The 13072-nt window shown below is 37.1% G+C and overlaps 1 protein-coding gene across 1 annotated transcript in view; it reads right to left on the bottom strand.

Moving 5' to 3' along the window:
- Nucleotides 1-13072, bottom strand: part of ELP2 (elongator acetyltransferase complex subunit 2) — a 39268-nt gene that overhangs the window by 23672 nt on the left and 2524 nt on the right. The window contains 4 exon segments of the mRNA XM_030011772.2: nt 93-159; nt 6407-6471; nt 10657-10734; nt 11966-12116. Of these exon segments, the coding sequence (XP_029867632.1) occupies nt 93-159; nt 6407-6471; nt 10657-10734; nt 11966-12116 (361 nt within the window).

Raw genomic sequence — 13072 nt, 5'->3', positions numbered from 1 at the left:
CGCTACAGTGCATCAGAACCATCTGTTGGAGGGGTAAAACAGCAGTACTGTTGTTAAACCAGTATTCCACTTTATTCATCTTTCGTACTGACCACAGACTGCCCATTCAATGCCTCTTATCCAATCTTCATGGCCAGGGAGTATTAATGTTTTCTGAAACTGAATAAAAATTCCTGTTATATCATAGAAATGCACTTAATTACCAGGCACATATGAGCAATTAGCTTTGGATTTTCAAGTCTTTTACGTTTACAGCTTCTATTATTTGAAATTGGAAAAATAAGCTGCTACTAAGGATTGTAATTTACTGATACATTCTAAATAGGCCTTTTTGGTTTTGCCACCATTGGGTAAACATGTGTCACATCATGGCATTTTCCATGGCCAGTTCTGTTTAATATCTTTATCAATGATATGGACGAGGGGATCGAGTGCACCCTCAGTAAGTTTGCAGATGACACCAAGTTGGGAGGGAGGGTTGATCTTCTTGAGGGTAGGAAGGCTCTACAGAGGGATCTGGACAGGCTGGATCGATGGGCCGAGGCCAACTGTATGAGGTTCAACAAGGCCAAGTGTCAGGTCCTTGGGTCACTTGGGTGACAGCAACCCCATGCAATGCTACAGCCTTGGGGAAGAGGGGCTGGAAAGCTGCCCGGCAGAAAAGGACCTGGGGGTGCTGGTTGACAGCCAGCTGACTACGAGCCAGCAGTGCGCCCAGGTGGCCAAGAAGGCCAACAGCATCCTGGCTTGTATCAGAAATAGTGTGGCCAGCAGGACCAGGGAAGTGATCGTCCCCCTGTACTCGGCACTGGTGAGGCCGCACCTCGAGTGCTGTGTTCAGTTTTGGGCCCCTCACTACAGGAAAGACATTGAGGTGCTGGAGCGTGTCCAGAGAAGGGCAACGAAGCTGGTGAAGGGTCTGGAGCACAAGTCTTACGGGGAGCGGCTGAGGGAGCTGGGGCTGTTTAGTCTGGAGAAAAGGAGGCTGAGGGGAGACCTTATCACTCTCTACAACTACCTGAAAGGAGGCTGTAGGGAGGTGGGGGTCAGTCTCTTCTCCCAAGTAACAGGTAAAAGGACAAGAGGAAATGGCCTCCAGTTGCACCAGGGGAGGTTTAGATTGGATATTAGGAATTATTTCTTCACGGAAAGGGTTGTCAAGCATTGAAACAGGCTGCCCAGGGAAGTGGTTGAGTCACCATTCCTGGAGGTATTTTAAAGACATGCAGATGTGGAGCTTAGGGACATGGTTTAGTGGTGGACTTAGCAGCGTTAGGTTAACGGTTGGACTCAATGATCTTAAAGGTGTTTTCCAACCTAACCGATTCTATGATTCTATATATGAGCAGGAATGAGTAAGAATTTAAGGTGCTCACCTCCAAGAGGCTACAGTCTCTCTATGATATATATGAAAAGTTTTTATCAGGCTTATACTGGTACACAAAGAATAACATAATGCAGGTATGACATGGTAAATAATTTGTATTACATGTGTGAAGTAGATGCAACTGCAGATGATGTGGAAAATGAATACAGGTAAAAATCAAGTGTAAAAGGGTAATGGGTAATGTTTTGAAATTATTTCAATAATTAATTTGTAACATAATATGATTACTAAGAATTACTTATGGGGCCAGAAATATTCCCTATGTTTAAGTTTATTAACTAAGTTTCTAATGAAGGCATACATCAAGAACCGTATCTGCTGATGGAAATCTCTACATAAACACAGGCTCAAGAACAGAAGAACGCAAACACAGATTTCCTAGTAAGAACTTTCATTAGTAGTATATTTTTATTCATAACATATAATATTACCATTTTGTTTTGATTCAAGTAAGGTAGAAGTGTTTATTGCTTAATTAGCATTTAAACCATTTCTATTTTATTTTGCCCAGAAAAGGCTCTACTTTCATGACAAATTGATCCCAAGTTGACTTAAAGTATCTGAAATAACCATTACAGTTAAAATGTTAGTTTAGTACAAATGACTAACTAACACATTATTTCTTGCATTCTATTCTGCTAAATCCCCTACCTAGGCCTACTAAGAGTCAAGATTAAATTACAGTCTTTGCCCTCAACACAAGACTGCAACCAAGTTCTCTTTCCCTAACTGTAATAAAAAAGAAAATAATTTTAAAAAAAAAATTAAAAAGAGCAACACAATAAGAAAGGTGCTCTCAAAATCTCTGTCTTCACCTTCAGAGAAGATAGTCAGCAATGGTAATTCATCCAAACAATTTTACGGCTAACTAAACATACTCAGAAATCAGTGCCTCTTCTCTTTGGTCCATACTTTCCTGGGCGTTCCCCAAAATCACCTTCCCATCAAAAAACATTACTCAGCTTCTCCTCATTCTACATTTGCATTCTTAATGTTACAGAACAATCTGTATATGAGATACGTGACCAGAACAGCTGAACAGAAACTTCCAAATCACAAAGTTTTGGTCTTGATTAAGAATGTGTTCTCACAGCCACCTAAGTCTCATTTGGCTTGTCACTTCTGCACTCACTGGCACTTCCGGATGTGGCATTCCAGATAGATGTCTATGTCAAAGACCCAACTGATTATGTGTAAATAAAGGCAGGAACAGCCCAGGAAGCGAGATCAAACAATGACCTCTGGCAATACATCAAACAAAACAAAACAAAACAAAAAAAATCTTTTAGCAATTCACATTTCAGAGAATAGATGAAAAAACCTATTTATTCATTCATTTATATGATCTTTGACATAATGCTCCATATTTTACACTCTCCAAGGTTAGTTGGTAAAATTATTCCCAACTGAAAGATTAGTTCAGGCTGAACTGTTGAACAGTGTGCTTATCTCCTGAAACTTGACTTTAATATTAATCTAAACAAACATCTAATAATTTTTAATTTCAAGCTGTTGGGTGGCTTTTTTTTAAATTACCCTTATCTTCCCACATCAAAGAGAACCATTAAGAAAAGTAGACATTTGTTTTCTCTTTAAAGAGAGTAAAACTAATTACTTTGAGGTTATTAATACCACCCCAGGTTTCTAATTCACTTCCCAAATAGGCTTCTAGGCACTACGTAGCCTTAAGTCAAGCATGCGGTTCTTTCGTGCTATAGAAAAAGCACACACTCAAAAATTTTAAGATATTGTTTCCCATAAAAATAAAAATTGTCCACTGAAAACTGAGCAAGGAATAGTGTTACTGTTATGACCTCTGCTTGGGTTTTTTTTAACTGCTTTTGCTGTTTTCCTTGAAGTCTGTGTCTCTTGGTATCACACATTCAGTTTCTTCAGATGTATTCTGTTCTAAAACTGCATCAGTTTAAAGCTTCTTGCAGATGCACATGGTCATTATTTTTAAATGATTCAGACAAAGTTTTTATTATTGCCTAGGTTATATTTGCAAGTATTTTGAGCTGTCATTCTCATTTTTACAGATTTTGTTTCTGTAGTCTCAGTTTTCCCCTTGGTCCTTACTGGATGCATAAGATTATTGGAAGTTACAGTAACAACAGCTGAATCTAAAAAAACTTATGGTCTGAGTCGCCTACTTCCCCATGCCTCTTAACTAATTGCTGAACATTTTTACATAGCAGTCTGGTCTCTTTTCTTTTAGGCAAAGAATAAAGCTGTTCTGTAGGGAGCAGAACTAATGAAGCCTGCTTGTCTGTGGACATGCCCAGCAGACTATGCACAACTAACTCTGCTCACACTTTGGTTACATGCCCTTCAGGACCAGGCTGGTAGCATCATTTGGCAAATTTGGCAACCGCTACATAAGGTAGCAGAGGTCCAAATCTTCTCAGTTTTTCTCCACCAGACACTAGATATGATATCCCTCCTCTTAACCAGCTGTTAGTCTTGTAGAATTAGAAAGAGCCTGAAGTACCTTTGAGTCTCTTATTCCACCTTTCAATTAGGCCAAATTATTTGGGGGAAACATACTCCAACACGCACAGCAAAATCTTCTCACAGAAACCAAGCTCAACATAGAGATGTTTTGTTTTAAAGCTCTATTTTGATCTTCTGGTTTACCTACTTCCCCTCCATAGGCCTGTAATATCTCAAGCAGGAAGACATATAATGGTTTCTGAAAGATTTTTCCCTGGGTATTTTTATAAATCAATACCCTCTTTCAAGAACTCAGAAAAGCAAAGAGATCATTTTCTCGCTACTGCTTAACACAGTAAGGGATCTCCGGGTAGAGAGTCTTAAAGGATTTGATGCCTGCCCCCTCAATTTCAAAAACCAATCAGTTTTTATAAATAAATATATTTCAACTGTAAAATTCATGAGTTTACCAAAAGGCAGCCTTTATCAGCTAACTGAATATGCCTCATCCTCCCTCAGGGTATAAGTTTCCTCCAAGTTTCATTAGAATGTCCCGTTATGAACTTACATTCTACCTTGGGGTTCATACAATCTTTTTTAGGACATTAACTAAAGGAAGAGGTTTCCAAGAGTAACAATTAACAGGACAGAGCTACAGGCCCTCACCAGTTAGAAAAGGATGCAGAAGTTCAGATTCTAATCACTCTTCCACACTAAGTTCTTGTGAAAAATGACAGGATGACACTAACATTTCCTTCAAATACCTCTAAAAGTAGAACTATGGAAGTCATAAAAGGGTTTTAGCAGATCTGAGAGAACCCAACTAAAGAGGAGAACCTCCTTTTAGCAGCTAGGAAGGAATTTACATCAGAAGGCTCACAAGGACGTTTTCATTCTGTTAATAGCTGTAATGCACTACGCAGGCACTTTTACTCCACAGGGAATCAAATTTGGGCTCTTCCCTGAGGTCTGTACAGTCTATTTAGTCAAAAGAGACGTTCTGGGAAGGTGAGAGAGATACCCACCAGAAGTCCCACTTCATTTAAAGAACAGAGACTCTGAACCCCAACTCTGCCAGGACAGCTGGTGAAAATACTTCCTAAAATTGAAGGAAATGTGTGAAAAATAACACATGTAAAATGAGAGAAAATTCCTCATCCTTTGTATGATTAAAGTTTCTTACCTCCAAAAAAAGACAGCAGCATAAACATGCTTATGAAGCTGAAGATAGAGCTTGTTTCTTCCAATTACCTTCCTTTATCCCCCACAGACTGACTGCATTTACGAATGGCTAAGACTGCTGTTATACTCAAAAGTCTGGTCAACAACTGGCAAAAGAAGTTATGGAACTCTGAACACTTCTGGCAGTCAAACTGCATATTATTTGTTAATCTGAACCATACAAGAAAACCATTTCCAGATTTTGAATGAGGAAAATCAACTGCACAACCCCTGACATAAGTCTTTCTTTAGCACACTGAGAATCACAATTGGCATTTTGCCATTGCTAATTCCCAAAGAATGTCATTAAACTGATTTAACTCATAAGCTACATAGGGAAAAAACCCCCGAACCTAAGAAAGTGACCCTTCTTTCCTGCTTAGCAGTCAAGAAATCACTGAACATAGCAGATAAAGGAAGAAGTATTTATTTTATGGACAACAACAACAAAAAATCTTATTATTGTATGTTGCAGCATGAACAAGCAAAATTATCTATAAAGTAGCTTTTATCTCTCTCAAAAAGCAAAAAGGACTATCTATTCTTCAATCTCTAAGGGGACTGTGCCTGAACAAATCCAGAGAAGTCATTCCTACATATGTTAGTTAGAATGGGGGTTTCTGAATAGTAGGTTCACTGGTGCATTGTGGGGCAGCATTTGTGGTTTGAGGGCTTTTTTTAAGGGAGTGATAAGAGAGAAAGAAGAGGCATTGACTTCTGTTTTGGAAGACAGTCATTCAACACGCTTTAGAGTCTAACAAAACTTCTGAACAGATGCAAGAGAGGACAGAACTTCTTTGTAGCGCTTCAAAGGAACATTTAACTGTAGGAAAAACTAAAGATAGCTACACTTCCAAGTAATACATGAAAAATGTGTATGCTTTTAGAAGATCAGACTCTCCTTCAAATATTTCTTTCCACATTCAGAAGCATTCAGCACAAAGAGCATACTTAGCAACAAACATACAATTCCACAGATAGAAACCATATCAGTTTTATTTATAGACTGAAAGTAACATAATTTCCGTATGAACCGTTCAATACATGGATACTCAGTAAAGAAGGACAGTTGTAGCTATTTTATGTCAGTGAGAACAGAAACACAGGCTATCTTCACACAGGGAAAAAAATAAGAAAAACTAACACTCTTATGCACTGAATCAAACCTCAACATTCTGTATATAAACTTCATCATTACCTAGAAAAATGGATGAACTATTTAACAGAGGTAGTTGTAGGTGATGGCTATCTAGAAACAGACAGTAGTTATTGAAGAACCTCAAAAAGAATCAGCAGCACATATGGAAAGAAAAGAAGCAGAAGAACCAAGTAATGTTCTGAGCAACAGACAAAAACTGTAATTACCTGGCCATTCTGCTGTATAAACAAATGTATTTTGCAGTCATCACCACCACAAGCCAGTACTGGTACTGGGGGGGAGGAAAAAAAAAAAACAAACCTCTTCGTTAATCAAGTTACAAAATCTAATATTCTAGGATATGAAAAATTATATAAATAACATAAAAATCAATATAGTATCAACAAATACATTAATACAAACAGACAGGCATGATACCACTTTTTTATGTTTTCTAAATAAGACACCTAATACTGTTTGAAATAAACTAGTATTTCAAGAACACAAAACTTGCAAGTTATTTTGGCATGTAAATAATATCTACAAATACTTAAGATGCTAAAGAGTAGTTTCCTTCAAGCTCACATATCTGTAGGAATTTCAAGTATTAGGGATTTTTAATTATGTTTATTTTATTGATATCAATAGGCATTTGCTCTAAATACAAAAGGAGCAAGCAGCAAAACAAATTGACTCAGAATAATACAGTTCAACTCCTAAGTCAACTGAAGTAAGTATATAGATGGAGGAGCATAATTATTACATAGCAAATAAAAAGACAGATGAAAAAAGGAAGACAGACCACCACTCACTGTACACAAGGATATGAAAGCAATTAACATTATTATACACCTACTCAAGTCTTGAGTAGTAGTTTACTTCCAGGAGCTATCTAGAAAGCGTGCAAAAAATTAACATCTATTCAATCAAACCAGACAAAGTTACGTCTAAGGGGAAAACAAGAGAAGTTGGGCGGTATATTAGTTCATCTCTCCCACAGAAAATCATGCGGAAACACAGTTAACCCTTACTCCACTCTTTTTGGGTCATAAGAATGAAGTAGTACTGCTAGGGACTGAAATAGCAAAAGAAAAGGAGTTAGTTAGAAAAGTATGAAGAAATAAGTTATCGGGGTTAGACATTCGCATTTCTCAAGTCTGGGTAGAAAACAAAATACTAAGTTTCACTAAAATCAGCTACTTAATTTAAAAACTAAATGTCATCCCTTTAAAGAGATAATTTATCTTTATTATGGATAGACCAAAAAAATCAACTTCAATATTGATAATAAATTTATGCTCTATGCTAATTTCCTCTTTCTGCCTGTATCAAATCTGTGCCTAGCTATCTGCTGCTCCTCTCGCACTTCTAAGTAACATTTCACATTCTTAGACCTCCATCACTTGCTGCTTCTCTCCAACCTCTAAGTCACATTTCACCTCCATCTCCTCCTTGCCTTACATGGGACCAAAAAAAGACTGCTTTGGACTGGAGGTAATGAGCTGTTTGAAAGAAGACCTGGTCTTCAGGTCCATGGAAATTGAGCAAGAGTGAGGGTTTTTTCCATGAAATACGATACAATATATGTTCTTGGAGCCTGTTCTGAGAAGTACATTTTATGGGTCATTACAGTAATGACATAATTATTCAATGGAATAAAAGTTTGACTAATAAAAACAAGAAGAATATTATGATCTAGTTGCTGTATCAGACAAATGCAAAAGCTTTCACTCAAAAAGTTCTACCAAGAAGTATATAACTGGCAAAACCAGACAAGTATACAGTTTTTCACATAAATGCTCTAGACTATTAGAATTTGGATCTGATTGAGATAAAGTCCTGCAAAGGAAATAGAAAAAATTAGTTGGAAACTGTGGCCCAATTGCAATGGGGACAGTGTGATCAGCAAAGTTTTTTCAAGTTCGCTCGCTCTTTTCTTCACCTGTTGCAATTCAGTTCTGAGGAGACAATTCTTATTTGTCAGAGGCCAAGCTATGGCACCACAATTATCCACGCAGTAGGAAGAATCACAGTATATGACAAAAGAGCTGATCAAGATCTGTAAAACAGTAAATCCTATTCCCAGCATTTTAGAAGCAGAGTTTCTGCAGGCACTGCAAGGCAGAAAGCAACCAACCAACCAAAACAGTATGAAGCTTTTCTTCAAGACTCAGAAAACAACTGGGAAGAAACTCCTTAACTAAGAGGCTGCCAGTAACATGCTTAAGCTATACTCCAGCTGCAAATGATTGTTCAGGTTTTTATGAGCAGTCTATTGGCTCTCCCCATTTGACTTCTTCACAAAAATGGTTCTTAACTTTTTTTTTTTTTGAATCATTTATTTTCAAGGACAATCAGTTAAAATACTAGGCACCATGAACTTCGATGTCTTTTGAAAGTTAAAGCATCCATTACGTATGAATCAATTTTCAATGCAAGCTTTAAATTTCTTTGCTTGGTGAAATTAGAGGTTATTCTGTATTTAATTCCTGACTTAAGAACTGCAGATTGTCCTCAAGAGAAAAGCTTCTTTAAATCTTAATACAGCTGCCAACATAGCCTTCATAAAGATTTCAGAGCAACTCCTAAAGTTATCGTAGATCATTTTTCCCTGAAGCTCATTAAAATTCCAAATTCCCATTACATATTAATATTTCTGACAAAATGATCAGCAGTGAGATATTTTATAATATATTTTCAGCTACTTTATTTAGATTTCAGAATTAACACACTCCTCTGAACAGAAACAGTTCAGTTGTATGGACTACTATGTCAGGTTTAGGGAGAAAACACAGAACATGGCTAGGCTATATTAAAAGTCCCTTTATAGATTTCTAGGGCACACATTTCTAACCATACATTTATGGTTCAAAATCTAAACTATTTCTTGACAATTTTAGCAGCACAGATCATTCATATTGGAACAGGCATTACAAACATAAATGTATAGGATTTTTTAAAAATTTCTGTACAAAACCTACACAAATAATTTCTCATTTGAAAATAATTTCAGTTCTTCAGAAAAGTAAAGTACTCTTTTTCAGGTTACAAGTACTGTGTTGTTTTGCATAACTAATTTGAATTGGGATGGGAACAGCCATAATAAAGTTGCTCTAAACACAACTTTAAGCAACACTGGATTTTTGAGGACCGGGAGATTTTCACAGCAAAACAAAATGCCTGCTATTCCACCATTTAAAGAAGCTTCAAGCACTCCATGCAATTTTGGTTTCAGAAGCATTTACTTCTAAGAATTAACACGATAATCTTCATTTAAGGTTTTTCCAAACAACACTTCTCTTGTATACAACATGATTTCAATGTTAAAAGATGCACTACTCTAGAGTGTTACAGTGAGAGTTTCTTACCTGAACAGTATAATAAATGAAGAAATAATCTACTGCTTTGCAATATGAATTTTATATTCATTAAACTGGCACCACAGACACTTCACTTCTAACGAAAATTCACACCAGAGGTAATGATTTTAATTTACTCTCAAGCCTTTTAAGTTCATCTCAACAAGCACCTGTTAGTATATTTACAGGAGAAATAGAGAGAAAGGTTTAAAGTTCTTTAGCAGTGCAGATGCTGCTTTTGCTATCAGACACACTCTGGAAATGGACATTAGCATTTCCAAATGAGACAATGCATCTTGACAGAGCTTTCATATCTCCCAGAATTATCACAAGCCAAGGAATAAAATAAGCTTCTGTATAACTGCTCTGGAGGCATACAATCAAACAACACTCAGCATGGAACACATGCAGCGAATAGTTGAAAACTCTAGATACAGTAAGAAACTTTAGTACTTTTTGTCTTGGGAGCCTGGAACTCCTCCATCCAATCCAGGTGAAAGGCTCCAATGATACTTAAACACAAACCCAATTCAACATATGTATCTGGCTTGAGGATACATTTAGTTTTAAAAAAAAAAAAAAAAAAAAAAGGCTGCTACAGATTTGCAACAGAAGAACATATCTGTGGCAGGCTACAAAATCTGAACATTTATGTTAATGGAAAACTATATAAGCCATACTGAACAGTCAGGTTAAAGTTGTTCAGTATCTCAATTTTTTCACATTTAAGACTGAACAGGTGATAAACACTGCTCATTAATCCGCAATTTTTGATGTAGGCCTGAAGATTCTTTTTCTGGATCTTGCCCTTCAATCCAAGTGACAAGAACAAATATATGCAGCAGCACCACAAGGAGTGGGTGGAACTAACAGCATCATCCTATCCCGTTCAATTACAGCCCCGCTACCCCCTTTGTACACTGTAATCCACTGGTATTCTAATGGCTAAGAAGAGTTCAGTGAAAATCTTTAGATACAAGCAGCAGCTTAGGCCAATTCCATAGAAAACAAAAAATACGGCACAAGGGCCTGGAGTCGGTCAAATGAAAATCTACTTGGGGGATTTCTTAGATTTTATGTTTCCTGCATTGATATTTAAGATGTGCAGCTGTACTTACCATTGCTGCCAGGCAAGAAGGATAAGCAGACATCCATAACAAATCCATTTCCAAACTGCAGAATTTCAATGCATTTAGCTGGAAAACAAGAACAGATAGTGTTGATCTCATTCATCATAAGTATTACAGTTACACTGTCACTTCCTACTACATTATGTAGTTAAAATTTCCCATTCAATTTTATTTTAAGAAGCTGAAAAATGTCTACTTTTTTCAGAAGCCTAAATAATGTTATCTTCTGTGGGGCCACAGAAATTCATCCAAAGTTAGCTGAGTTAGAACGTAAGTCACTATTCTCCACCGAGTATTCAAGTTGCACAGCTTCACTGTGGTAACACATCAAAAGTGATAAGTGTTGCAAATTATATCCTGTGGCAACTGTATTCACTACACAGGAAGCTAAAACTGAATCCATTTGCTACAAGAGCAGGTAGAGAGATGAGCAAAAACCTGCAAATACCCCTGAGACCCTAGAAGCGGTTAAACTGGTAAGCCATCAAGATCAGAGTAACCAACAGGATAGCAGAAAAACCTCTCTCCAGAAGCAGAATTGGTCCTTCCATCACTGGAACCCACAACAGCAAGACAAAAAGGAAAGGACAGGACTTCATGGTGTTCTTTGGGAGCATGAGAAATGCCTTCCAGAACACGGGACTGAAGATTGGCAACTCTATTTCTCTCACGTAGACAAGGCAGTGTGAAATCCTCAAGCACACCAGATAAGGAAGAAAGTAGCTTGAGAGATGCAGTTAGTACAAGTCAATTAGCAAATAACACTTTAAATCTAGATTATCCACCCTATTTATTTCTTATGCATTTCAAAGAGCTGTTCTCCCATGTGTCCATGCAAGATCCTACTACCCCAAACTTCACTGAACTCAAGTCAATAGTAACAGCCAAGTGACCAGTTTAACCTCACCTTTCTAACGCCAGCATTAATCATTTTACTAATACACGTTACTTCACATACACGTACAGCTAGTCCGCCCCCACGTTACAGGGCAAAATGATGGTTCAGATTATCAGATTCTGAATACATATTTAAAAGAAACAAGTAAATTCAGCCAACACATCACTGATGAAAACCAAAGATAAATCATTCCGGACAACAAATCTGACCCAAAGCTGTTAAACTAGTATGACCCTCAGCTTTCAAAGAGCAATACAGTGGTTTGATGTACCAAAGTTTGAACAGAAATCAATGTAGTTGCATTAAAAGATGTTAGTATTTAGCCAAGTACTTCAATGGATAAGCATTCATCATTTTTATTAAGCCAGTAAGTTGTTCCTAATGTTAAAAATATGTTACCTTCTGAACCATGACGAGACCAGATTCTCACAGTAGAGTCAGAAGCTGCAGAAGCTATTAGGAGACCTAAATCAGGTTCATCTGACTGGCAGACAGCATCCACAGCACAAACAGCTTCAGCATGGCCTTTGAGAGGAATGCTTTTCACAAGCTGAACACATCAGAAAGTTTTACAAAGTTTTAAATTCCAGTAACTTATCTGAGAGAATTTTTAAAGCCATTTTAAGAAATGAAATAACTTAATACTGAAAACAAGTTGTATACCTGCAATGGCAGAGCATCTGCTAAGCTATGCTTAAGCTATAGCATATTCCAGGAAAACACAGAGAAGGGATACAGCACTAATGAGTATTAACTTGGTAAGATTTTGTTCAAAGCTGAACAGAATTAAATGTTCCTGTGTACACTGTACAAACCTCACCATACCTTGAGGAGAGCTGAAAATAGTATAGAAATTAGGAAGAGCAGTTTTCCTTCCTTTTCCTCCTTCTCTTGCCCCTCACCCTAAGGAACATCTCATAAAAGTTTGGAGAACCTTAGTGAAGGAGATGGAGCAGAAAACACACTGGAATAAGTAGCAGCTACAGCAGCTCTAGCAGCAACGTTTAGTGTGTTCTCAAATCAAAACAGCTTTTTACTCCTTCAAAATACCAACGTGAAAAACCAAAACTCTAAATTTAGACTTAAGTACCTACTTTCTTAAAGAATGACTACAGGCGATTCAATTTGTAATCTGTTCCTCCTAAACACAAAGAGCAAAATGAGAAGCTTTTAATTCTGTGACCAGAAGTCATCCAGCATTTATCCAAATTTTGTCATAAACGCACTTGACGTATCTTTCCAAAATATAGCCTGGTAGGCACCAGTAAGAATTTTTGATTGGTCCGATATAGAACTTTGCCTGTTTTTAAGAATTTACATTAGTCTAGAACTGCCATTAAAATGTGCACATTTAGCCACATTCTTTTTCAAAGACTGCCATAAGGCTGTGTACCACATCAGTGGAAGTGGTTAATAAAGAAATCTGTAAGTTATTTTAAATAAATACGTAAACGGTTACAATGGGTCAGGATCAAAAATTATTTCTGAGAACATTCCCCCATCAAA

This window comes from Aquila chrysaetos, chromosome 4, assembly GCF_900496995.4.
Source record: "Aquila chrysaetos chrysaetos chromosome 4, bAquChr1.4, whole genome shotgun sequence".
NCBI classification, from domain to species: Eukaryota; Metazoa; Chordata; class Aves; order Accipitriformes; family Accipitridae; genus Aquila; species Aquila chrysaetos.
Note: the sequence above shows the minus strand (reverse complement) of the source record. Positions and strands in the feature narration are given on the sequence as shown.